The 23844-nt window shown below is 43.8% G+C and overlaps 13 protein-coding genes across 13 annotated transcripts; 6 read left to right on the top strand and 7 right to left on the bottom strand.

Moving 5' to 3' along the window:
* Positions 1-110: 110 nt before the first annotated feature.
* On the top strand, positions 111-732 carry CYBJADRAFT_165781 (SEC61-beta family protein; the record flags this gene model as incomplete). The annotated part of the gene is made up of 2 exons (XM_020214208.1): positions 111-169; positions 232-732. Coding segments are annotated over exons 1-2 (262 nt in total), but the record flags the coding sequence as incomplete, so codon positions are not given.
* On the bottom strand, positions 647-2538 carry AIM10 (putative proline--tRNA ligase AIM10; the record flags this gene model as incomplete). Its single annotated transcript, XM_020217294.1, has 2 exons — positions 647-2254; positions 2308-2538. The coding sequence occupies 2 exons, from the start codon at positions 2536-2538 to the stop codon at positions 647-649; spliced, it is 1839 nt and encodes a 612-aa protein (XP_020073545.1).
* A 125-nt stretch (positions 2539-2663) lies between these two features.
* PIN4 (Pin4p) lies at positions 2664-5278 on the top strand. Its single transcript, XM_020214207.1, has one exon. The coding sequence runs from the start codon at positions 3121-3123 to the stop codon at positions 5071-5073; it is 1953 nt and encodes a 650-aa protein (XP_020073544.1). The 5' UTR covers positions 2664-3120; the 3' UTR covers positions 5074-5278.
* Positions 5279-5749: 471 nt separating this feature from the next.
* Positions 5750-8055, top strand: SAS3 (histone acetyltransferase). The gene has a single exon (XM_020214206.1). It carries the CDS (start codon positions 5866-5868, stop codon positions 8005-8007), a length of 2142 nt encoding a protein of 713 aa, XP_020073543.1. The 5' UTR covers positions 5750-5865; the 3' UTR covers positions 8008-8055.
* Positions 8056-8610: 555 nt separating this feature from the next.
* Positions 8611-9948, top strand: CYBJADRAFT_165778 (uncharacterized protein). The gene has a single exon (XM_020214205.1). The coding sequence runs from the start codon at positions 8642-8644 to the stop codon at positions 9869-9871; it is 1230 nt and encodes a 409-aa protein (XP_020073542.1). The 5' UTR covers positions 8611-8641; the 3' UTR covers positions 9872-9948.
* Positions 9879-10888, bottom strand: CYBJADRAFT_165777 (NAD(P)-binding protein). The gene has a single exon (XM_020214204.1). The coding sequence runs from the start codon at positions 10828-10830 to the stop codon at positions 9937-9939; it is 894 nt and encodes a 297-aa protein (XP_020073541.1). The 5' UTR covers positions 10831-10888; the 3' UTR covers positions 9879-9936.
* A 306-nt stretch (positions 10889-11194) lies between these two features.
* On the top strand, positions 11195-12590 carry PEX13 (peroxin PEX13). Its single transcript, XM_020214203.1, has one exon. The coding sequence runs from the start codon at positions 11520-11522 to the stop codon at positions 12456-12458; it is 939 nt and encodes a 312-aa protein (XP_020073540.1). The 5' UTR covers positions 11195-11519; the 3' UTR covers positions 12459-12590.
* Positions 12261-13580, bottom strand: CYBJADRAFT_165775 (uncharacterized protein). Its single transcript, XM_020214202.1, has one exon. The coding sequence runs from the start codon at positions 13473-13475 to the stop codon at positions 12543-12545; it is 933 nt and encodes a 310-aa protein (XP_020073539.1). The 5' UTR covers positions 13476-13580; the 3' UTR covers positions 12261-12542.
* An 88-nt stretch (positions 13581-13668) lies between these two features.
* On the bottom strand, positions 13669-15574 carry CYBJADRAFT_165774 (uncharacterized protein). Its single transcript, XM_020214201.1, has one exon. The coding sequence runs from the start codon at positions 15368-15370 to the stop codon at positions 13718-13720; it is 1653 nt and encodes a 550-aa protein (XP_020073538.1). The 5' UTR covers positions 15371-15574; the 3' UTR covers positions 13669-13717.
* CYBJADRAFT_13440 (uncharacterized protein) lies at positions 15297-15896 on the top strand. The gene has a single exon (XM_020213120.1). It carries the CDS (start codon positions 15414-15416, stop codon positions 15837-15839), a length of 426 nt encoding a protein of 141 aa, XP_020073537.1. The 5' UTR covers positions 15297-15413; the 3' UTR covers positions 15840-15896.
* On the bottom strand, positions 15651-17035 carry CYBJADRAFT_165773 (pyridoxine 4-dehydrogenase). Its single transcript, XM_020214200.1, has one exon. The coding sequence runs from the start codon at positions 16956-16958 to the stop codon at positions 15954-15956; it is 1005 nt and encodes a 334-aa protein (XP_020073536.1). The 5' UTR covers positions 16959-17035; the 3' UTR covers positions 15651-15953.
* A 159-nt stretch (positions 17036-17194) lies between these two features.
* Positions 17195-18349, bottom strand: CYBJADRAFT_160453 (alpha/beta-hydrolase; the record flags this gene model as incomplete). Its single annotated transcript, XM_020213531.1, has 1 exon — positions 17195-18349. The coding sequence occupies one exon, from the start codon at positions 18347-18349 to the stop codon at positions 17195-17197; it is 1155 nt and encodes a 384-aa protein (XP_020073535.1).
* A 1915-nt stretch (positions 18350-20264) lies between these two features.
* On the bottom strand, positions 20265-23234 carry PSD2 (phosphatidylserine decarboxylase 2). The gene has a single exon (XM_020214199.1). The coding sequence runs from the start codon at positions 22985-22987 to the stop codon at positions 20417-20419; it is 2571 nt and encodes an 856-aa protein (XP_020073534.1). The 5' UTR covers positions 22988-23234; the 3' UTR covers positions 20265-20416.
* Between the last annotated feature and the right edge of the window lie 610 nt (positions 23235-23844).

Below are 23844 nucleotides of genomic sequence, written 5' to 3'. Positions count from 1 at the left end.
ACCCTACCCTTGAAAAATGTGGTGTTTGGATGATTATGTTTTCTTCGGGTTTTCGCCAAAACTGTTAACGTGTCGACTTTTGAAGGATGAAAAAGCTCACAAGCGCACTACCGGCTTTCTGACTTGTGGCCACTTTAACACACACCCATATTCAACTTCTATAAAGATGGTTAGTACCTATGTTTTGCTCACTCCAAGCCAAGGGAACGGCCCAGCTAACGTGTTTAACAGTCAGCAGCCCCAGGTGGACAAAGAACCGACATCAAGCGTCGTAACAATGCTAAGGCCAAGGCTCAAGCGCAATCACAAACCCCAACTTCCACGAGATCTGCTGGGTTTGGGGGATCCTCCGCTTCTCTTCTCAAGCTGTACACCGACGAGGCACAGGGATTGAGAGTTGACCCATTGATCGTCATGTTCCTTGCTGTTGGTTTCATCTTTTCCGTCATTGCTCTTCACATTGTCGCCAAACTTACTGGTAAGCTCTTGAACTAATCAATGGTATAGCCCCACACACAGAGAGAGAAAAGAAGAGAAAGAGAGAGAAAGAGAGAGAAAAGGAGTTGAAGTGGTGGTTGAATAAACAAAAGAGATAATTTTCTATGTATATTAAAATCCGGGATTATTCACACGCGTAGAGTCATATTCACAAGTCCTTTAGCAACAGAGAGATAACGTCCTGGATGCGATCCTTTTGGACAAAGTGCTTTTCAACACCATTGTTAACTTCACAGGTCCATCCCCACTCTTCTGTCTTTTGTTGTAATGCTATTTCGTAGTCGTAAGGTGTTTCATCGTTATCAGGTTTCCATCTCTTACCACGCACTTCCAATTCAACAATTGGCCAGTTTTTACCGACAACTGCAACGATTGGGATACCGTGCATCTTTGCGTTGATGATCTTTGCACCAAAGCCAGTCTTTTCGTTTTGATCTTGCATCACTTTCCATGGAGATAACAGTCTCAACGCATCGTCAACGGTTTGAGAATCGACTCTTGGTGCAACAACCAATGCAACCTGGTATGGAGCAATTGTAGAAGGCCATACAAGTCCTTGTTGATCCCTGTTCATCTGTGCGATGGCACCAACAATTCTTGAGACCCCTATACCGTAACATCCCATCTCTAACAGTTCTGAAGTGTTCTGAGCAGTTGCATATCTTGCATTCATAGGCTTTGAGTATCTCGTGCCGAGGTAAAAAGTGTGTCCAACTTCAATTGCATTCATTCCAGTCAAAGTACCTTCTTCACACTCGCCGCAGATTTCACCCTCACGGGCTTCAACCAGTGGTACATCAGTTATCAGAGTAAAGTTGTTCTTCTGGAAAGTTGAAATTGGGAAATCAGGTAAATCCGTGGAATCGTTCAGTCTTGCATCCATTATACGGATGAACTTTTTTAGAATCAGCTCCTCATCTCCTTCACCTTGGAACCTTTCGACCACTTCTTCTGGGGATAACAAAAGAGATGACATATCAATGTCTTCAACTTGATCTTTGAGCAAATTTGGGAGGAACACCCGATCATCGGGGTAATAAGCAGCAACAAGAGTTTCATTATCTTGGGTCAATGCGTATTGTACTTTTGCCACTTTGGCAGGAGGTGAGTCGTCAAGTGGTAATGCTACCGTCTTTTCAACGTTTGAAACCGTTGAGCAATGCGTGCATTTATATAGCAGATCCTCACCTACTGGATTGACGAAGTGCCACTCTTGACTGAGGTTACCACCTATGTCTCCTGAGTCGGCCACTGCTCTTTCAAAGGGCACTTTCAGCCTTGAGAAGATCTTGTAATACGCCTCGTTAACTTTGTCGAAGGTTTCGATGGCACCGTTATGGTCCTTATCGAATGAGTATGCGTCCTTCATGACAAATTCACGGCCTCTCAACAATCCACCGCGCGGACGTTTCTCAAATCTGTACTTACGAGTGATCTGGTAAGTTAACAGTGGCAATGCCTTGTAGTTGACGTTTGCCAATTTGATTAGGTTTGTAATCTCCTCCTCGTGCGTTGGGGCCAGGCAGAAGTCGTCATTCTCACCGTCATTTATCTTCATCTTGAACAGTTCGGTGTTCTTCCATCTCCCAGTCTGCTGCCATAGGTCTCTACTACTCAAAGAGCTCAAACTGAACTCTTCACCACCAACACGGTCCATCTCATCACGGATGATGGTTTCAACATTCTTCAACACTTTCAAGCCTAAGGGCAACCAATGGATGGTACCTGCGCTTGGCTGATTGATGTAACCGAGATTCTGTAAGAGCGTGTTTGTTGATACATTATCAATGGGCAGCTTTGGAGGCTTACAGAACGTTCTAAGCATCTCTGGATACCGCTCTTCTTCCACAATCCATGATTCCTTTGAAAGCACCAATGAGAAAGCATTTGGTCAAGAGCGGGTTCCACCGTGTCCCTACCGGATACTACATCCAAAACCCGTACACTGCCGGGTGTCTCGTCCAGCCACTTCCAAATGTCCCCGTCATGGTTGGAATCGCCCACCTGTAACAAGTAGCTGATTTTTGCCGACGCGCTCATTGGCAGTAAGTAGCCGGTAAAGCCACGCAAAACAGACAATTGCGAGGTGGGCGGGTGTACCAAATTGTTTTGTTTTTGTAGTCTTTTTTCTTCTCGCCTCTCACAGTCGACGCTTGGGGGAGGACTTTTGGGACAAACAGGAAGAGCTTCTTTTTCCACACTGGACAAAAAACCCACGATTAAAAAAAACCGAAGTTTAAGTGGAAGCTTGTCTGTTTTCTTCTTTCTTTTTTTCAAGACAAGTGGAAAAAAGTGTCCGCTGAATAGGGAATTTAACCAAGAAGAGGATTACAACAAACCGTTTTAACGTGTTGATATTGAAACATAGGAAAGACCCCTTCTTATCTGACCCGGTTTTGTCTTTAAGTGTCTTCGAATTCTGAGTAGGAAAAGAAAAAGCACACACCAGAGTATTCCCGATCAAGTCTCTCTTTCTGTCTGTCTGTCCCGTCATACATATTTTTTTGTCCTGGACGTTTAGCTTATACACGGACAACACAACAGAGTCAATCACAAGGAGTATACCATAACGAACGGATTCTTCATACCACACATCTGACTGACTGATCTACTTGCTACGTAATGGATCTCAGACAGTTCACCACGACTCCGAACAACTTTGAACGGGAGAGACGTCCATCAACTTCGTCCATGTCCTCTGCGCAGTCTGGGTACTCCTTTGCAGGTAACCAACCGACCCCAGGAAGAGGATTTGGCGGACAAAGCCGCTATTTTGGCCAGACCCAGACCCAGGGACAAGGACAAGCACAGGGACAAGTCCATGCTCATCAACAGGCCTGGTATCAACAGGGAGGTTCTCTAAACGTTACCCCCTGGATTGAACAACAACAACAGGTTTCTCAATCCTCAACCACGAGCTCTATTGAGAACCAGAACTTTGTCAACTCGTACGGATCCAACCTGAATGGCCCTGGTTACATCGGCCAGTACCAACAACCGCAGCTTAGTGGTGGACACTCACAGTCCGTACAGGCGTCGTTCGATCCTCAGTCGCAGCGTCCATCGCCAAGTGTTTCAAGCGTTGTTCCACACAGCGTGACTGGATTGAACCAAACCAACAACAAAGCAGACTCGGAATCTGGAAAGAACGAAATCAATAACGAATCTAATGATAATGATGCAAATGCAAACAACAACACCGATGATGACGATGAACTAATCCCTACGGCAATTGTGATCAAAAACATCCCATTTGCCATAAAGAAGGAACAGCTGTTGGAAGTTATGACAAAGTTGAACTTGCCATTGCCTTATGCCTTCAACTACCATTTCGATAATGGGGTATTCAGAGGATTGGCTTTTGCAAATTTCACATCCACTGATGAGACGACAACAGTTGTGACTCAGTTGAACGGTCGTGAAATTGGTGGCCGTAAGTTGAGGGTGGAGTATAAGAAGATGCTTCCACTGGCAGAACGTGAAAGAATTGAAAGGGAGAAGCGTGAGAAACGTGGGCAGTTGGAGGAGCAACACCGCTCCAATTCAAGTGCCTCTTTGGCTTCGATGATCAGTATCTCATCTGCTCCAGCAGGCCAGCAGAAGGATATCTTGCCTCAACAAGCTTCTCAGCAGGTTGGTGTCGCATCCCAAGGACAGCAGCAACAGCAAACCTATCCACAACAACTCACTCAACAGCCTTTGCAAGAGCAGCATACCGGTTCTGAAAGGTACTATGCGCCAATCCCATTTGTCAACAACTTGCCATTGCCTCCATCCCAAGTGGACTTTAACGACCCTGAAACTTTGGAGTTTTATTCACAGCTGTTGTTCTTTAAAGATGGTGAAAGACAATACAATGAAATTGCATACCCTGCGACGCTTTCTCCGAACCACAAGAGAATTGTAACCATATTGGTACAGTTCTTGGGATTGGTTGAATCTTACGAAAACAACTTCATTTTGATCAAGAGACGTGGAACAATTCATGATCCTTCGCCTCTATTAAGATCCCAATCCCATTCTGCAATTCCTCTTCTATCTCAACAACAAGCTGCTGCCGCTGCTGCTGCCCAACAGAACCAAAGATTTAGACAGACGGCGATGCCACAACAAGGAGCAAGTCGTATTCCACCAAACTTCAACCTTGGAGTATCCCAAACTAATAACGCTTTGTCCACTGCAGCGTTACTGAGAAATAACCCTACTCCAACCAGGGTTATGCCATCACTGTACAACAACCCTGGATCTTCTAATGTGTTGTTCTACCAACAACAGCAACAGCAACAACAACAACAACAGCAGCAACAGCAGCAGCATCAGTCTCTTGGCCAACATCAGCAGGGTCAACAGTTCCCACAACAGGGTCCACCCTCAGCCACGCAGTCTCAACCAACAACACCGGGGTTAGAAGGCATGTCTCGTTTCAACTTGCAATCCAACCAATGGGAGGATCATTATAACGGAGCAGCTTCCAATGTTGAAAACGAGCTGAACGATGGGCTCAATGCACTCAATTTGAATTTGGACACAGGCTCCAATATCTGGGGACCAAGATCTATGCAACCGACTGCTTGAGGAAGAGAATAACGCTTATATTCCATGTTTTTTTCTGTTTTGTTTTGTTTTCTCTTGCTCTTATGTTGACGCCTTCTCTTCTTTTGACTATTACGATATCAACGTTATTCATGAATGAACACTTCTATGCTTTTCTTTAATCATCACAAGAAATGTCAAGACCAGAAAACATGCGGATACACACACACAATAAAAACGAAAAAAAGAACACATATACACACAACATTTTAACATGACTGATGTCCTTTTATACGTACTGAGAAATGAATAACGAAGAGGAAAGAACAAAGATGAAAGAGGCTAAAGATTACTCAACAGATGGCATGGACGCTGTTGTACTTTGGTCGGGAGAATGTACCGGGTGCTTGAAATGCCGTTGGTTTTGTTGCTCGAAACTTCTGATAAACTTTGCATGCCAGTGTGACTTTACTACAATGAATTTTATATTATATATACGTCTAGCGTTTAGCCCATTGTTGTAGTAATTCAAGCTGTAACCAAAGACCCTGTCATCGCCTATCCATGGGATGATGATGCCTTGATTCCACTGCTTAGTCAGCGGCTGCACCTGCTCTTATTGGTGTCTGGGTGTCGTCTCCATACAATTCCACAAACTGGTGAGCGGGAAAAGTTGATCGGTTTTTTCCCTGTTTGTACCTCTGTGTAAACAAAGACCAATTGTAGCGTTTTTGACGGCAGAACTGACCAACAACTGTGCCCCTATTGAAGCTGGCTTCGAGTGACATTGTCTAGCACACTGCTGTGGTGATAAAGGGTGAACAGAGGTACACCATGACTGCTGCTCCCGACGCTACAAAGGGCACTGGGACGAAGAGATCAACGTCACCGCATGACAGAGTTGTACAGAGGAAGCTAAGTCTGCTGAGATCTCTGGTGATCCCAGATAACTTGGAATACGATGCGGTTCATCAAAAGGCATTTGAGGATGCGGAATCTGAAAAGTCAACGCGCTCACTACGGCATAGGGACGAGTCGCCCGTATACTGTGAGACGAGGCCGCGAGCTACATCATCGAGTGGTACAATATCGAGAAATTCTCACAAGGCCTGGTTTAGCTCGAACAAGAATTGTCTCGTAACACAACACACTGCTCATAAGTTTGTCATGAAGATTAAATATCAAAGCTCTCAGTTCTACCAGTTCAGAGAGCCTTCACCACTTCGGGATGATGAAAAGTTGGACATAAAGGACAATGAAAACGACGATTTCAATGTCAACGAAGATGAAGATGACAACGAATTGCACTCAGATGATGATGAAGTTCTCTATAGAGGGGCACTGTCGAAAGAACAGGCCAAAAATGACAAGACAATGCCATCGAAAAGGGATAGGATACTATTTAAGAAACTTTTGAAGAAATCCGAACCAGATAGACTAAGAAACAATACGGTCATGTTGAACCAATCTGTTAGAGATGATCCCTTTGCACAGAGCTCAAAGATCAAATTCATTCAATTCAAGGACTATGAGATTCAGACTTGGTACACCGCGCCTTACCCTGAGGAATACAGCAAGAATCAAATGCTCTATATATGTGAGCATTGTCTCAAGTACATGTCTTCGAAGTACATACTGCATCGTCATAAGTTGAAATGTGATATGTTTCACCCTCCAGGAACAGAGATTTACAGACACGGCAACAACTCGATTTTCGAGATTGATGGCAGAAAGAATGTCATATATTGTCAAAATTTGTGTCTATTGGCCAAACTGTTTTTGAACTCAAAGACTTTATACTATGACGTTGAGCCCTTTATGTTCTACGTCTTGACTGAACACGATCCAATAACAAACCATCACCATTTTGTTGGTTATTTCTCGAAGGAGAAGCTGAATTCGACAAACTACAACCTCAGTTGTATTATCACGTTGCCTATATACCAAAGAAAAGGCTATGGTAATTTGTTGATTGATTTTTCTTATCTGCTAAGTCGCCGTGAGTTCAAACAAGGCACACCTGAAAAGCCATTGAGTGATCTGGGTCTTGTGAGTTATAGGAATTACTGGAAAGTCACTATTGCTTACACCTTGAAGAGGCTTTCAAAGAACAGGTCCAACTTCAACGTTTCATTGAGTCAGTTGTCTAGTCTTACAGGCTTGACCACTTCTGATGTGGTTGTTGGATTGGAGCAGTGTGATGCACTTTTATACAATGCAGAGTTGAGCAAATATGCTATAAGCATTGATTTATCCGTATTGGATGAAATTACTCAGACTTGGGAAAATAAAAACTATGTGACTTTGGAGCCTTCAGCTCTTTTGTGGAAGCCACTCATCTTTGGTCCATCTGGTGGTATTAACCAAGTTGGTCTTGGGCCTTCTAATTTGGAGACGAGTGTCAAATCTACAAAGATGGTCAGTGACATTGTTAAGCCTGACCCTATGAGAGATAGTATTGCAATCCTGGCAAATTTCTTGCACGATGATTTGAATGATCCACGCACAGCAGAAGAACAGATACTTAATGAGATCAACGAGCATAACCTTTCCAATGGTAAGGTAGAGGTGTTACAAGGCTATAGGCATTGCTACCCTGGGAAACGAGATGCTTCCAAACGGAACCGAAAGATAAGAAATGGTGCCAAATCCGAAGAAGATGATGGATTTATTGATATCAAGACAGTGCTTCCTGATGATTCGGATTTTGTCAGCGATCAATCTTCTAAAGACGAGGATTTTGAGGAAAGTGAGGAGGACGAAGAGGAAGAAGACGACAGCGACGTATCAGCGGGGGAGAGAGATGATACGATAAGTCTCGGTCTTGGAGAGGAAGAACGGGCCAACGCTATGGATTTGAAGAAGAAGAGCATCAAATTCAGGGCAAGTCATAGAATACAAAAGAAGAACCTCGAGCAATTGGCATCTGTAAAGTCAACGAGGAGAAGACTACGGCACTCAAGCCCAACCATATAATCACAACCTATAGGTATCAACTAATGATTAGACTTTCTGACTAGATCAAAACGTGTTCGTGATACGTAGAGGCGCAGCTGGAAGTCATTACAGGAGGGGGCTTTCCACGAAGAAACTAAAACCAGACGCGTCCCTTTGCCTTGGAAACGATCTACCTGGTTGTTTCAGTAGGGGCGCCCCCTAGTATTAAATGTACGCGTCTCATCCTGGAGACTGTGACCGCGTCCTGGTCCCACACAACTGTAAGGGGGAAGGGAAGAGAGACAACCATTTCCCTGGCCTTAGAAGTTATGCCAACAACAGCCTTACGCGTCAACTGTTTCTTTTTTTGGAGTGGTCCCAAAGTTCCCGCAAGCCAAATTTGTAATTAATTTACCCTTTTCGGCAACATCGCGATGGATTTGGCTTTTTCACGATTTCTCCTTTGGGCCTCTTTTGCTCGAAAGGTTCAGCAAGGCAGGCCTCAAAAGATGCAAAATATGTACAAGGTGCATTAATCCCATAAGCTAGAAATTTTCTACACGAAGTACGTGTGTTGAGGTTTTTTTTTCCTTTGGTGGCTTTATTAACTTCTTCTTCTCCCTTCTCATAATCAGGTGGAACAACTAAGTCAACAAAGAGGTATCATACAAGGATGTTTAGCACGAATGTGGACAATAGTCGTGAGCATGGATTGAAAAAGACTCCATTGTCTGTTCTTGATCAACGGAAACAGCACAAAACAAAGATGCAAAAGACATTTCAACAGTTCAGCCAGCAGAGTAGAAGAAACGCTGCTGCTGCTGCTGCAGCAGAACAACAAGGGTTTTACCAACTACAAGAAGGGTTCTCTTCGCACGAGATGATGGCTCCGCCGAGAACACAGTCGATACAATCTTCACCTTATCGTGCACAGTCGTTTGTCTCGAACAGGTCCTCGGACCATTTCTTACCCCCACAGCCTCCAATCCCGCAGTCAATGTCTCCGAACGGCCCACTATTACAACAGGGAGATTGGTTAATTGAACCAAGGTCGTCGAAGGGGTCCTTTGTCACTGATAATACCGGATACAACTATGGCACCCAATCCACTAGGATGAGCCCCGGCAGTTGGGTTGACGAGAACAGTGCCCTTAGAGAACACATTGAGAGACTACTTGTATTAGAAGAGGAAAATGCACAGCTACGGGAGATGAATATACAGCTTAGAGAGGATAACAATTTGTTGTTGGGACATATTCAAGAGCAATCCCAATCGCAAAAGCAACAGAATTCTTCAATGAGAAAAGATGAATCCGAAGAATTGAAGCAACTTAGAGAACAAGTGGAACTACAAGATGCTGAGCTGAGAAAGCTTTCTCAGAACAAGGCAGAGCTTGAAGCCCAGGTGGCACATTTGAGCGAAAATGTTACAAAGTTGAAACTCGTCTCAAAGACTTCACAGGATAAGAAGGATAAAGTGATTGAGAGTTTGAGAGAGGATGTACAGACCTTGGAGAAGGAGCTCGATACGCTAATGAATTCACAAGTTTCTACAACCAGGGACACGTCGCCAATGGCATCACCATTATCCTCGTCGGAAAATGTTATAAAGACACCACCGACGGTGTGTACAGAGCAGTTTACCTCATCGTTCCAGTCGGGCAAGAAAGATTTGAAGAATCAGATGCAAATGACGATGAACGAAGATCTGGTCCAGGATCTGTTGCATACGATAAGATCTCTGAGACAGGATAGAGATCTACTACAGCAGGAGAACATATGGCTATGCAAGAGCAGCGAAAAGGATAAACGTCTCCTCAAGGCGTTGGCCAATGCAAAGAACCACAAGGTTAAGATACGGAAGGGTTTGACCATTGTCTCACACGTTGACACTCTTATATAGTACTAATGAACTTTCTTGTTGTTTTTATTGTTACGAATTATACACACTGACCAATCTAATGCAAATCACTTTTGAGTAGAAGCAATTGCAGCGTGGTAGTAGATTGCCAATCCATCAACCAATGATGGCTTGACCGGGGTCCAGCCCAGTATCGATTTTGCAATTGTACCTCTAACGACGCTAGTTGCAGCAAGAGCAACTTCAAATGGGGACTCAGGAGTCTTATAAATATACGATTTCGCACCTGAGATTTCCACGGTTCTTTGGAGTATCAAGTCAACACTTTCAGTAGACGGGTTACTTCCTTCAATCTTCAACCCTCTAACCAACGGGTACTTCTCCACAGCTAATCTGTACAGCTCTCCCAAATCATCAACGTGGACAGTAGCATACCGGCCACCAGGAGTTCCAGGCCATACAATCTTGTCGGAGTTCGCACCTTGTGCAAAGAGCATTGCCGGTACGCTTCCACTTCTTCCATAGACCAACCCTGGACGAATAACTATGCCGTCCAATGCTGTACTATTTATCAGGTAGTGTTCAACCTCTGGTCTCCAGGCAACTTTTTCTGGAGGGTGGTCTGCTTTAGTACCATCAGTGACGAAGTTCCAGCGATCCTCACCGTGTAGCCAAACACCGGATGTCCATATGTAAACCAGCTTAGCAGCCGTTGCATGTCTTTTAAAGCCTTCAGCCTTCTTGATGAGTTTGATACAACCAGTATCAATTGGCGCATTCCCACCGATACAATCGATGACAACATCGATGGTATCCAGCTGCTCTGTCCATTTATCATCGTTGAATGGATCACTCACAACGAGCTCAATCTCACGCCTGGCAAGCTCCAGCTGCGATGATTCGCTTCTTGACTGTCCAAGGACCTGATGCCCTCCTTTGACTAAAGAATCAACAACACTTGTGCCTATGAAGCCAGTTGCGCCGAGAACAAGCACTTTCATGTTGGTTTACACACTGTGATGGTACCTGCCGTTGACATATCCAGAAAGAAGTAACTAACCACTTTATCCAGAGTACTTAAAGCACTTATATATCCAAGACGGAGATCGCTTCCCGGTATGTCACACCAGAACTGTGGCGCTGAGTAGATTCGAGTGGTATGCCCACACCCTCGAGAGAAAACGCATCATGTGATAGAGTTCCTCGGAATTGCCCCTCCTCACTATCTCCGCAGGGCCTCCTACAAAGGCACAAAAAGGCAAGTTTGACCGAAAAACTGTTAACAAAATTCTCTCTCATTTTGCCCACTTTTAACCATTTAGAAAGCATTGGAGGAAAGTGCTTTATCATCACAGAGGTTATGTCAGCGCCACGTCCTAAGCCATGGGAGGTATCGTCTGGACAGTCGTCAGCAGGTGAGTATGGCTTCTTTGTGTGCTTTGTGATCGGAGACTTGAAGGACATATTCGGCTCTGTCTCTTTTGTACGATTCCATCATGAGGTGAACTAACAATGGGGAGGAATAGCTGCGTCGGGCCAAGCAGAAGCTGTACCACATGTTTTATCGCCTGAACCACCGCAGAGCGCTATCGGAAGTGGGTCGTCGTCATTGTCACAACCAACGGTCCCTGAGAGACCCACGTCGTTGCAGTCTGGAGTATCTTCGTCAACGCCGTACTCCTATGATTCGATGGGTGGGTATGGATCAACGTTTGGATCGAGCTATGGATCCGGATTAGGAGGATATGGTGGGTATGGAGGATATAGTCGACTGGGAGGTTATGGATCTATGTATGGGAGTGGACTTGGAGGTTATGGGATGGGAGGATACGGAATGGGAGGATATGGAATGGGAGGCTATGGTATGAATGGAATGTATGGCCCACAGAACGGTGAAGGCGGTGGATTCGCAGAGAGCACACAGGCAACGTTTCAGCTGATAGAGAGCGTCATTGGTGCATTTGCAGGATTTGCACAGATGCTGGAGGCAACGTATATGGCCACTCATAGCTCTTTCTTCACCATGGTTTCAGTTGCTGAGCAGTTTGGGAACCTGAAGAACGCTCTTGGCTCCTTTCTCGGTATCTATGCACTTATAAAGTACTGTAAAAGGCTATTGGCAAAGATCACCGGGGGTAGGCTAATAAAGGATACATCAAAGGTTATCGATGCGAAGGAGTTTGCCAAATTCGAAGCCAAGCAAGAGGCCACAAGAAACTCGACGGCAAAGAGGATATCGTTAAAGCCTCTACTAATATTCCTTGCAATGGCTATTGGAACGCCGTATCTTTTGAATAAGCTTGTGCTACACCTGGCAAAGAAGAGAAATCTGCCTCTTCCAGGACAGTTTCCTGGTCAACAACAGCAACAAGAACCTATAGATGTTTCATCCATTGATTTTGGAAGGGCCCTCTACGACTTTGTCCCGGAGAATCCCCAGGTGGAACTACCACTCAAGACTGGCGATTTAGTCGCCATACTGTCAAAGCTGGATCCCTCTGGTAGAGAATCGCAATGGTGGAGAGTACGGTCTAGAAGTGGCCAAACAGGCTATATCCCAGGAAACTATGTTGAGATAATAGTAAAGAAGCCCAAGACTGAGGCGATAGAACAAGCACCAACAGCATGAAACGTTTAAGTAAAGACCATATCTATTATCTGACTAATATAGTAATATCAATAGTAACGATATATGGACATGCACATGTCTCATCTAATCAATAACCACAGGGTCGTCTTCGGTACCTCCTATAAGGTCTTCTCCATCATCAGAATCCCAGAAATCGTACTCATCGTTATCGCTGAACAGTTTGACTCTTATCCTTTTAGATTTCCTAGATAAAAGTTTTAGCGGGGAATCGTCATCACTGACAATCCCATTAACAAGGTCAGGGGTAATTTCAGTGGAAAGACCATCGCCGGCAATGTCATCACCATCATCTAGCGATATCACTTGGGAATCACTTTTAATCTCCGTCGTCTCTGGTAAGAGGGTGCACACGAACGAATCATCCAACTCCACAGTTTTGATATCTGGAGGAACATTCCTCAACACCAGGTCCATGAAATCGTCATGGATCAACTCCATAGAGTTGAAGGAAACATTACACACTGGACACCTAAAATTCAGCACATTTTTATACTTCCTCGTCAATTTCAGATGGTTCATATTCGAGAGAGATTTCCCTCGTTTCAGCGATAGTTGGAACCTCACCTTCCCATTCTCATTGGGTAGACTCCTGAGTTGCCATCTGTTGTCTGTCTCAGTCATATTGGGTTTGGAGAAGAAAGACGTTGTGACTTTGTTTACACAACAAAAAGTCTCAAAATCAAACGGTTCGATATGAGAACACCTTGTGCTCTTCACACAGTTTCGTATTCTTTGCTTGGAAACTATGTCATACAGGGAGACTTTGCTCTTGAGGATCTCCAGCTCTGTGTCCTGGTCCTTTTCAACTTCGTCGATAGTCCTCTTGTGCCGTAGAAACGTTGATGTCTGTTGTGGCTCCCGATGCACTTGTTGATTAGCAAGCTGCTGGTTCTGAACCTCAGCGTTATGCTCTTCCACCACAGCTTGTTCCAGATCTGTTTTCCCACTTATCAGGGGCCGTACGAAGGCACCAGATTGGAGTTTTGAGCCCAACATTCAGTGGTAGTTCCTTGTGTGATGCCGATGCTTTGTATGCTGCTTGACGGTTATGAGCAGAAAAGTTCTGTTGTTGAAATATCCCTCCCGCGATAAAAACCCAGGCTCGCCAGGCGGGCGGAGACCATGGGACGTTGGGGATCGCTAGGCAGGGCTCTTTATGGAGCCGGCAGTCATTTACGCAGAGAAACGCTTTCATTACATCCACATTCATTAGGCCATTAGCTTCATAAAACATCTATCTAAACGAAAAAGTTCTTCAGAACTGCACGTAGCTTAGCAAATCCCTTGAGGTTTTCATATCTTAAACGGTCGTTACGTTCCTCTTCGCCTTCTATGTAGTGATCAGTGTCAAAATCCATGTCTTTCGCTCTGATGAACCGGTCACGAGGGTGTAAAACCCACCATAGAATGAACGTTACAGGGAACACGATCAGTTCCAGGTAAACTTGGAAGAAATCCTTGACACTCCATGGTGCAAAGGCTCCCCAGCCTTGAACAAATATGATAAACGTTGTGAAGATAACAACGAAATATGGCCCGAAGGGATAAGTCCAATTCTTGAATTCAAGCTCATGTTCACGTCCCTGTGCCTTCAAACCCTGTCTGAATCTAATAGAGGTGATTCCAATACATAACCATGCCAGTTGGTTTGAAACACCGACAATATTCTGCAACCATGTCCATAGCTCACCTGCACCTACGAAGGAGGAACCAAAGCATAAACCACCAGCAATCCATGTGACCAGAACTGCAACGTACGGTGTTTGGTACCTATTCTTCCAGGTCAAGATCTTTGGTAGATAACCGTCGGTTCCCAGAGTGTAGGCCAACATAGAGCCAGCGTACAGGGCATGGTTGCCCGCACTGATAATCGATGTCAAAATAACGGCGTTCATAAATGAGCCAGCAATCTTTGAACCGGCTTCTTGGAACACGATGGTGAAAGGAGAGGTCATAACAGATTTAGTAGCCAATCCAGGATAGTTATAGGGAACGTTCATTGCAATGAAGAAGACTGTCAAGATGTAAAAGATGATGATTCTGTAGAAAACAGTCGTTGTGACAATCTTTGTCGACATCACAGGGTTCTTTGCTGAACCAGCAGTAATTGTGATACTCTCAGTACCACCATATGAGAATGCCGAAGTGACAAATAGGGAAGCAAACCCCTTGAACCCATCAACAAATGGAGCTTCACCAATGGTCCAATATTTGAAACCAATGTACTCATGTTGGCTGTTGTGACCAACGTTAACGACGATGCTGACGATAAAGAATGCCAAGATAGCCAGCACTTTCAACAGTGCTAACCAGTACTCGGTTTCACCGTAAAATTTCACGTGCACTAGATTTAAAGATAACAAAAAGATCCAAAAGATCAACGATATAATCCAATAGTGGAAATCGGTCCAGTACTCCATGACAAGTTGTAATGCTGTAAGATCACTAGCCACTGATACTGCATCGTTAAACCAATAGTTGATCAAGATGGCGAACCCCATGCTTTCACTTCCAAATTTACGAGCAAATGAACAAAAGGATCCGGCAATTGGCATATGTGCAGACATTTCACCGAGAGAAAGCATGACGAGGTAGACCAGCCCACCAATGATTGTATAGTTGATGAACAACGAAGCAGGTCCACCTTTAGCTAAAGCACGGCCAGTTCCCAAGTATAACCCGGTACCTATGATACCAGCGATGGAGATCATAGATATTTGTCTTGGTGTTAGAGAACGGTTCAAGGAATGGACCGTTTCTTCAACGGTTGCTCCTTTGGTATGTGAGTTGACATCTTCCGTTGTGGTGCTTGACGTCTCTGTCTCTTTCTTTACAAGCCCATTAACAACAACTTGCTTCTCTATGTCCTCATCTATATCAAACGGTGGCATAATTATTGACACATAGCACGAACACCATACTTTCAGACATTCTATGGATCATCTCAAGCTTTTTATACAACAAAAGAGCGGATGTTGTAGGTGGTACATACGCACACTGGAGGGAAAAGTCTCTAAAAAAGACGCCACAGTTTCCTGCTTATATACAAACTGTGTTACATATATTCTTATCATTCACGTGAATCCAGAAAGAATACAGGTTGCCGTTCGTTCTCCAACAACAACGGTCTACATGTACAACTCTATAAACTCTACCAAATGTAAAGTAAAGCTTGCATGCACGATGTATTTTTTCTTATGTGCCACGATGAAGTTTTTCCATGCGCCGTTCGGAATTTCTTTTTTCCATCACGGCGTTTTAAGCTTTTGGTTTCTCCGCTTAAAGTTTTGGGCAAAAGTCCGTCAGTGTGCATTTACGATTAATAGCCTAGAATGCAAGTCTTGTGAACTGTGGCTTTAGGTGGAAACATCTCATGGTTCCGTAGACAGTGTGTACGAGGGCGTAGGGGAATTGACGTACGTGATCTCTACAATGACGGCATGGCTCATGATTTCTAACGTTTAATGGGACAGATCACAATGACAGGTACTTTGCTACTTTTTCGTTGTACCTGTGGCCATGGACCTCTTTACCAGTGATGACGTTGGCAATCTCACCAAACTCGTCATCTGTGAGCGAAACTTTTTGGAAGTTCTCGTCAACTCTCTGTGCACTAGATGAGGATGGGATTGGAACAATCGTTGGGTATTTTATACCGTCGATGGTCTTACCAGAGTGATACCTCAACCACGCCAATGCCAACTGAGCAGGTGTGACACCTTTTCTCTTGGCCAATGATACGAGCTCATCAACAATGGCAACGTTCTTCTTTATGTTGTCTTCGCTAAATCTCTCCAAATGATGACGAACATCACCCTCTGGTACGTCTGATTTGGCTCTGATTTCACCGGTTAATAAACCTCTAGAGAGGGGAGAATATGCAATGATTGGGATGTCCAGTTCACCAGCAGTCTTTGCAATTCCATTCTCCAAAACGTCCCTTGTAAAGATGGAAAATTCAACCTCAACACCGACTGGCTTATACTTTGCAATTGAGCTGAACTCTTTCAAAGTGGTACCGTTAACCTCACTCAAAGTGTAGCCTTTGATTTTACCAGAGTCAATGGCATCGTCAAGGGCCTTTGCAGTCTCACTCAAAGCAACACCTGGGGATAATCGAGCAGGCTCAAAGATATCCAAGTCTGGAATGTACTTCAAGACGTTATCCAGTGATTTGTTAATCCCCTCAGCAGTTGGCTCGGGGGTCAAGGTGGCCACATCTAAGGCACCCTTAATTGAAATTATGACATTCGCTCTTTGTTCCGGGTACTTGACAAAGAAATCCCTGATGTATTCCAGATTGATGTTATCGCCACCGTAAAACTCACCTCCGTTGAAGAACGTCTTTGAAGGCAGGTTAATCTTTATGGCTTCCAACATTGCCTCAAATGCAGTGGGCTTATCGATAGGAGCTGGCCTCCACGTCAAACTCATCAGCCCAAGGGCCTCAGTGGAAATTTCTGAAAGATCAAATCCCATGTTTCCTTCTGAGTGTATGGGTTATCCAAACAGTCAATGTTTAAAATGGGTTCAATCAATTCTTTTAAACCAATTCTTTTCAACTGTGGCAACTAAGTGAAGCCCCGTACTTTTCCCGCTTCCCGCAACAGTTTTTCCGAAAGTGGGACTTAAGCGCTGGGGGAAAAGAATGTATACCGAGCGCTACATGTTGACGCAAATTGTACTTGTTTGTTTGTAATATGGGCGTATGTAACTTACAACTTGCTCTTGAGAGTGGTTTCAAAGCTCACCAAGTAATCAGCTTTCTTTGACGACTTTGCAACCTCTTCTAGGGAATAATCTTCAACAGATTCAAACAACTCTTTGAGTTTACTCTCCAATGAAGCACCTGAATCGACGAGACCTTTGTTGTATCTTGAGCCTTGTCTAATAGCACTTCTAGAGTTCAATCTGTAGTCGACATCCTGTGTGTACAAGAACTGTGGGTAGTCTGGGGCAACATCTTTTAGGAAGAATGGAACACCACCCAGCTTTTGGAACGACAGTGGTAGTGTTGGAACAACATCACCAACAGTTTCAACGTTGATGAAGACTGCAAATTTAGAACTAGTAATGTGCTCAAACATGTCGGCTTTGTCGATGACATCACTCAGAATCTCAAATAGCTTGACAATCTTCTTCAGATAGTTTGATGGGGTGGTGTCTGTTCCAACTTTTGGCGCACCAAAGGTCACAATGGTTGGCTTATAACCCAAGTTTTGTGCTTCAAAACCAAAGAGTGCTGCAATTGAGCCACCAACGGAGTGTCCCACAATGTACAGCTTGTACCCTGAGTACTTGTCCATGGTGCTCTTAAGAGTCTCAACAATTGCAAATTTTGATTCCAAGGCACTCAATGAGTCTTGTAATGTGGACATGACTTTCAAACCTGACAAGTGTGGATTTGCCTTTGTCAATGGCTTGTAATCGGAAGTGGATGATGTCAATAACTCAAGACCAGCTTTAAAGGCGACAACAATAGACTTCGAGGAATCGACTTTACCCAAGTATCCACTGACAGATTTATCAGTGAAAGACTCTAATACGGTCAATTCATCATCAACTTTTGAGCCAAACACATCCTTAAACATCTTTGCGTTTGAATCACCATCAATCAAATCGTAGGATTTGCCTTGACTCAATGGCTTGTAAGCAAGCTTAGAGAAGTTTGCACAGTTGACAACAGCTGGGTATGCAGTTGGTAAGTCCTTCAACATTTCCTCCTTTGACTTGCTAAACTTTGGAGTGGCATAGCTCCATCTACTGGAGGCACGACGACCTTCACTTGTTTGTTCTGGCTCACCCAAGAACTTGGTTTCTGATTGGATTTTGCTGGACAAGCTTGATACTTGACTAATGAGTTCTGCCATTGTGATATTGCTTATGTTCTGCTCCTCTTTGAGATCTGTTGTGTGCTCAGGAAGGTATGGTTAGGGCTCGATGAGGAACACCGTTACCCTTAAATAATCCCAACATTGGTCACTTTGACAACGGTATGAAGCCCAAATGGAATCGTACGATCCATCATCCAGAAATTGGACCTCTAGTACCTGAGACTGACCACAAGACTTGCCAGTATATCTTGATAACTCAGCTTGTGAATATTGACACATTCTTGTATGGAAGATGGGGTTCGGTGGATCAAGTTTCCTAATCAGGAAGTGAATTCCCAGTGCTCCAAAATCGTACCACCAATTCTTCAACCAATTTTGTAGTACAATGGGGGAACCGATGAAGGACAATCGTAGTGAGATCCGATGATATCAAAATCACTCAAACTAATTCTCTTACAGTTTATTGGTGGCAACTTTTAAGCGAGTGCTGGCTCGGGCTCTACCATTCAATGTAACTCGGTGTTGTGACACATTTCTGAGCAAAAGTACCAGTGCTTTAGACGCGTGGAGACCGTGTGAGACGGTAATGCCATCTCAAAACCATAGCACAAGTAGGCCATTTCCCGAAACACACTGATGATATGCTATATCAACAGGATGTTCTTCTCTTGACCGGGTACTAGCACTCGATCGCTCACTTACATAGGAGTCGAATCGTCTCTTCACCCAGTTCAAACGGAATTATGGGCACTGACAGCCCCTCGGACTTAGCGTAGCACCCCGGTGTTAAGCTTTGATGTTGGTCCTCCGTTGTACTGTTATCAATTAACTGTTCTCGATATAACGAAGGTATTCATAATAAGTACACTTTGTGTTGTTTTCTTCTAACCAGCTAGCCCATTGTTAATAAAGGGACTTGGATGAATGGCAGGATGAATCCACTGCAAATAGCGCAGGAGCCTATTTCCGGGTGCTCACTCACAGCACTGTTGATGCACTTCACCATATTATCATGGACAATGATCGATTAGCAAATGATAGTGATGTATTGTGACAAGAAGACCAACCGCTGTTGAAGATTCCTTCAGTGTGATTTGTCATTGTCACATAGTGTAATTACTCGTGAGTAACACTAAGGACTTTGTAGCACATTTCAGAGGCCGACCAGCCGAGGCTGCAGTCAAAGGAAAGCACACTTTACATGATTTGTGATATAAATCGCTGTTTATGAGGACAAGGAATAAGTATTGTTAGTATCAAGCAGTCATGAAACAAGCTGTTAACACCAAATTGTGCAAATACTCTCCAAAATCATCTTTCTTGTCGGTTATTCACGTGATAATGGTTTTGAGTTCACCAAACAGTATTCGGAGACCAAGCCTACAGCCTCAATAGCTCCCATTAGAGATGAAAGGAGGCCTAAAACGTACATAGAGCTGATAAGTGAGCATTCAAATATCAAGATCGTTACCATCGACACAAGTAATCAGAGCTTTATTGAAAAGCCAAATCCTCAATTGGAAGAAGTTTCACCAGAAGGTATTGACACCATTGTCTTCAATAACGGTATTCATTAGGATTATGTATCTGCGTTAAAGACAAAGCGAGAGAAATGGCTAAGAAATCATAAGGTGAACGTAATTGGCCCAACTGAGGCACTGAGGCAAACGTATTGTAATCTGTTTAAGAGAACGACAAGGCACATTGTGTTCAACCCTAGCATTTTAGGATAAATTGGTGGATATAACGGTTATTCTTCAGCTGCAAACGGTCAATCAAAGGCAGCTTTGAGCTAAACTGCTGTAGAGCTCAGCTATGAGTAGCAAAAAGGATAATGTCATTGTATTGTATATCAAACCATGAGTGGTTAGAACATACAGAGTTTTGAAATCAATCTCTGCAGAAGATGCTGCAGACTTCCCAACAATCTCACAAGAATAATTTGCTACAGCTATCCGCAAGGTCATCTTTGGTCACCGACTCGGGTAAATTCCTGGACTGCGAAGGAAAAGAAACTCCTTGGTAATTTACAAGAGTACTGATGCTCTATTGATTTTATAGTAAATAAAAGCCCCGTCTTAGCAAGTGATATGTAGTGTGATATTATAGTTCATAATCTTCGTCTTCATCTTCAATGTAGTCAATCTCAGCATCTGATTCAGTCTCCAAGTTGTAAAACTCCCACGAATGTTTAGCATCGCCACCACCGGTTATAGTTCTTATAATCTTGAGCTGTTCCTCTTCAGGTTCGTCTTGGAATTTCTTCTTTTGTCTCTTAACCTCATTGGTATTTGGCGTGTGGCCAATGGACATGCCGACTCTAACCAGCGTTTCAATGGTTTCTGTAGAGTTTTGAAGTAAATCAGAATCAAATTTGATCGTACCCTTCTGAAATAGTACCAGACATGTTGAACCACCAAATTTGAAGTAACCTAGTTCTTCACCTCTTTCCACATGGTTCCCTGGTTTAACTGTGAGAACCGTGGATCCAACCATCATAGCACCTACTGCTATGAACATCACTAGTCCAAAGCTGTCAGTTTCTATAGGTACAACGACACGAATATTCTCTCCATATACATCCAGATGGGATCTAACAGCCATAGGATTCACCGTGTAGTATTCACCATCGATGTAAGTTGGTTCCATAATTACACCATCTACAGGACAATGGAATCTGTGGTAATCCTGGGGTGCTAGCCTGAATATGCCAATTGAACACTGCTCAAATTTGTCGGTATATGCATTTCCCAATAGCTTCCTTATTGAGAAGCATTTCCCCTTTATCCACAGTCTTTGTGCGGATTCCAAGTCTTGAAATGTTGTTGCACGACAGTCTGCTGGTGAAACAGCCACTCTGGAGTCAGTGGACTCCAAAGGACGTGCATCAGATTTCAACTTCCTGTAAAAGAATTCATTGAACGTCTTATAATCTGCATCTAAACACTCAGATATATCAAGTTTGTAAAACTTCTTAAAGGGTTCAATGTACTTTACAGATGCTGGTGCATCGAACTTTGCACCTTGCTTGAAAGATTTGTTTCTCAAAACGTTTTTGATTCGCTTTGTATCAGCACCTGTGCCTTTGTAGAACAGTCTGATACCAAGTCGGATATACAATGCCATTTTCTCCTCCAAGATGAATCCAGTTACACGATCCTGAACCAGGATATTGGCATTGTTTTTACCCAGGGCATATCTGCCATAAGCCACCTTAATGAGCATCTTGGAGTACCATCTCTTGGTTGCCAAACCCGTTGTAGCGAACGACTTCAATTTATCACTCTGTGAGCAAATTGCAATATGTGTAACAAAGTCAAATGCACTGGATTTGAGACATATAGGACAACGTTTTAGACACATGTTCTTCCCCTTGAGAACCTTGACTATTTCTGGTACTGAGAGTGTATTATCGATGTTCTTGTTGTTTAGGTAAAAGAACTGCGAAGAGTCCTCATCAATCCCAGAAACCACAAGGAACTGTTCCAAGCTGAGGAGATCTAAATTAGGGCCATATTTATCTAGCACAACATTCCACATTTCACGTTTCAACTGCGAGTATGGCTTGAACTCAAGGGTGAGCTTCAAATGAGGCCTGTAACCATCCATTTTCCTATGCATTGTAAGTTCCAGGTTGAACTCTTTCTTCTTACCATCTATGAACTCGCCAACCGGTATGGATCCCATGGCGACTTTGTCGTGGAATGATATATGGTCTTTATCCATCACGGTGAAGACGATATCGAAATTTGTTTCATTAGAAATCACTTCAAACACCAATTTCTGGTTGAACACCGGGTTTAGAGTATGCTTTCTCCATGATGTTCTAAAGGTCTTTTTGCCAAACGATATAACGACGAAGGGATCCATATCGAAGCTTTTATTCATGAATCCTTTGAAAGGAGGAAGCCCCTCAGCTTCCTCGATATTCAGCGTAATGACACCAATCACCGTATTTGGATGTACCACTTTTCTGCTTTCAGTATCTGGTATATGGTCCGAGAGTTCTGACATTTCAGAACCGTCGGTGTTGTCTACTGAGTGGAGATACGTTGGCACAGTCAGATTAGTCATTGAAGAAAACTTCTTCGCTAAACCATGACTATCAGCTTTGAGCAGTTCCTCATCTTCCTCGTCCGATGCTAAGGAATCCACATCGGTCTCAGTATCAGGGTAATACCACTGCTCATCCAGCTTGATCTTATGGTGTTGAGCCAGCAACCCCCACGAGTGAAACGCCTCTTTAACATCTCCCTTCGAGACTAGCTCAAAGCCAACCTTTATAGAGCCTGTCACGAACTTATTCTGAGACTTGGACGAGTGCAATCTGTACCAGACAGCCTCAACTCTTGGTGAATCCTTGAAGAGTTCAATCACGGAGAACCGTATCTCACCTAGATATAGAGAGTACTTTCTATGTCTATCGAAAACAGCAAGGTGTATGACATCGCTGTTATCGTTCGGAGAAAGCGAGAGCTTCACAGTGGAGTTCCAAACAGGGCCCACTGTTCTCTTCACTTTCCTTGTCCGTCTTCTCTGTCTGTTGAACGCACATTGGGCCACCATGATACAGCCCGAGGCATTCGCCATATCAACCAAGTCCTTTGCAGCAACAATATTGACACGGATCTCCAATTGCTTCCGTGGTCTCAGCGTGTGTCTCCTGAGTCCCATCTTGTGTTTTTACACCAACGCTGGGGACACCTGGACCTACTTTGCTAGCCCAACTGTATGGGCACCTTCAACAACGACTAGGGGAAGAGTATGGGACTATTAGGCAGAGAATGGCAGAAAACGACGGTGTATAGTCTCAATAATCAGCAAGATACTAAGAAACACCCTTAAAAGCTCAATGATGCAATGTGTAGAAGTTCGCTATAGAATCACACACTTTTAAACTCAACCAATTGATATCAACCAGGGAGTCAGAACAAAGAGAAATGCTATTTTTATCTAGTAAAGGAACGCTTCATCATCACACTCCAGACAAAAGCCTAGTCTCACGCTGTAGTGTTAACACCGCCTTCTGGTATGCGCAACATAATGGCTTTCATTTTAGTTTTTTCCGATTTTTTTCCGATTCCCGACAGTCGCCTCGGAATTTGGTGTTTTTGGCTGGGGGGTGGAGGGCCTTCGAGCATCGGAGGACAACGCTTTGAGTTCAGGACTTCCAGTTTCAGTCCTCTGTTGATTGTAAGAGGGAAATCTAAGATAAGCGGCACAATGATCGACGAGTTTCTCATCTTCAACTTGAAAGGTGAAGTGCTGTTCAAGCACTCTCCGCATAGGCTTGCCGAATCTGTGGTCAATACCTTTATCGATGAGGTGTTCGTCAGTAGCACTGCATCGATATCGACTGTTGACGGTGTCCAGAGTTGTAATGTTGTTGATAAGTACGTGGCCAGATTCGACCAGACACATAACCCTGATCTGATAGCGGTTTGTTTCTATAACAAGAACGTTCCAGCGCCATACGCTGGATCGCTTGTCCAAATTTCTCTCACCTTGTTCAAACAACTGTTGGGCGATGA

The sequence above is a fragment of the Cyberlindnera jadinii genome (genome assembly GCF_001661405.1).
Source record: "Cyberlindnera jadinii NRRL Y-1542 unplaced genomic scaffold CYBJAscaffold_1, whole genome shotgun sequence".
Taxonomy (NCBI): domain Eukaryota; kingdom Fungi; phylum Ascomycota; class Saccharomycetes; order Phaffomycetales; family Wickerhamomycetaceae; genus Williopsis; species Williopsis jadinii.
Note: the sequence above shows the minus strand (reverse complement) of the source record. Positions and strands in the feature narration are given on the sequence as shown.

What these genes read in the sequence shown, in the direction of transcription:
- CYBJADRAFT_13440 (XM_020213120.1), top strand. Translation starts at nt 15,414, where the DNA reads ATGGATCATCTCAAGCTTTTTATACAACAAAAGAGCGGATGTTGTAGG.
- PSD2 (XM_020214199.1), bottom strand. Translation starts at nt 22,987, where the DNA reads ATGGGACTCAGGAGACACACGCTGAGACCACGGAAGCAATTGGAGATC.
- CYBJADRAFT_165775 (XM_020214202.1), bottom strand. Translation starts at nt 13,475, where the DNA reads ATGTTGGGCTCAAAACTCCAATCTGGTGCCTTCGTACGGCCCCTGATA.
- CYBJADRAFT_165777 (XM_020214204.1), bottom strand. Translation starts at nt 10,830, where the DNA reads ATGAAAGTGCTTGTTCTCGGCGCAACTGGCTTCATAGGCACAAGTGTT.
- CYBJADRAFT_165773 (XM_020214200.1), bottom strand. Translation starts at nt 16,958, where the DNA reads ATGGGATTTGATCTTTCAGAAATTTCCACTGAGGCCCTTGGGCTGATG.
- CYBJADRAFT_165774 (XM_020214201.1), bottom strand. Translation starts at nt 15,370, where the DNA reads ATGCCACCGTTTGATATAGATGAGGACATAGAGAAGCAAGTTGTTGTT.
- PIN4 (XM_020214207.1), top strand. Translation starts at nt 3,121, where the DNA reads ATGGATCTCAGACAGTTCACCACGACTCCGAACAACTTTGAACGGGAG.
- PEX13 (XM_020214203.1), top strand. Translation starts at nt 11,520, where the DNA reads ATGGGTGGGTATGGATCAACGTTTGGATCGAGCTATGGATCCGGATTA.
- CYBJADRAFT_165778 (XM_020214205.1), top strand. Translation starts at nt 8,642, where the DNA reads ATGTTTAGCACGAATGTGGACAATAGTCGTGAGCATGGATTGAAAAAG.
- SAS3 (XM_020214206.1), top strand. Translation starts at nt 5,866, where the DNA reads ATGACTGCTGCTCCCGACGCTACAAAGGGCACTGGGACGAAGAGATCA.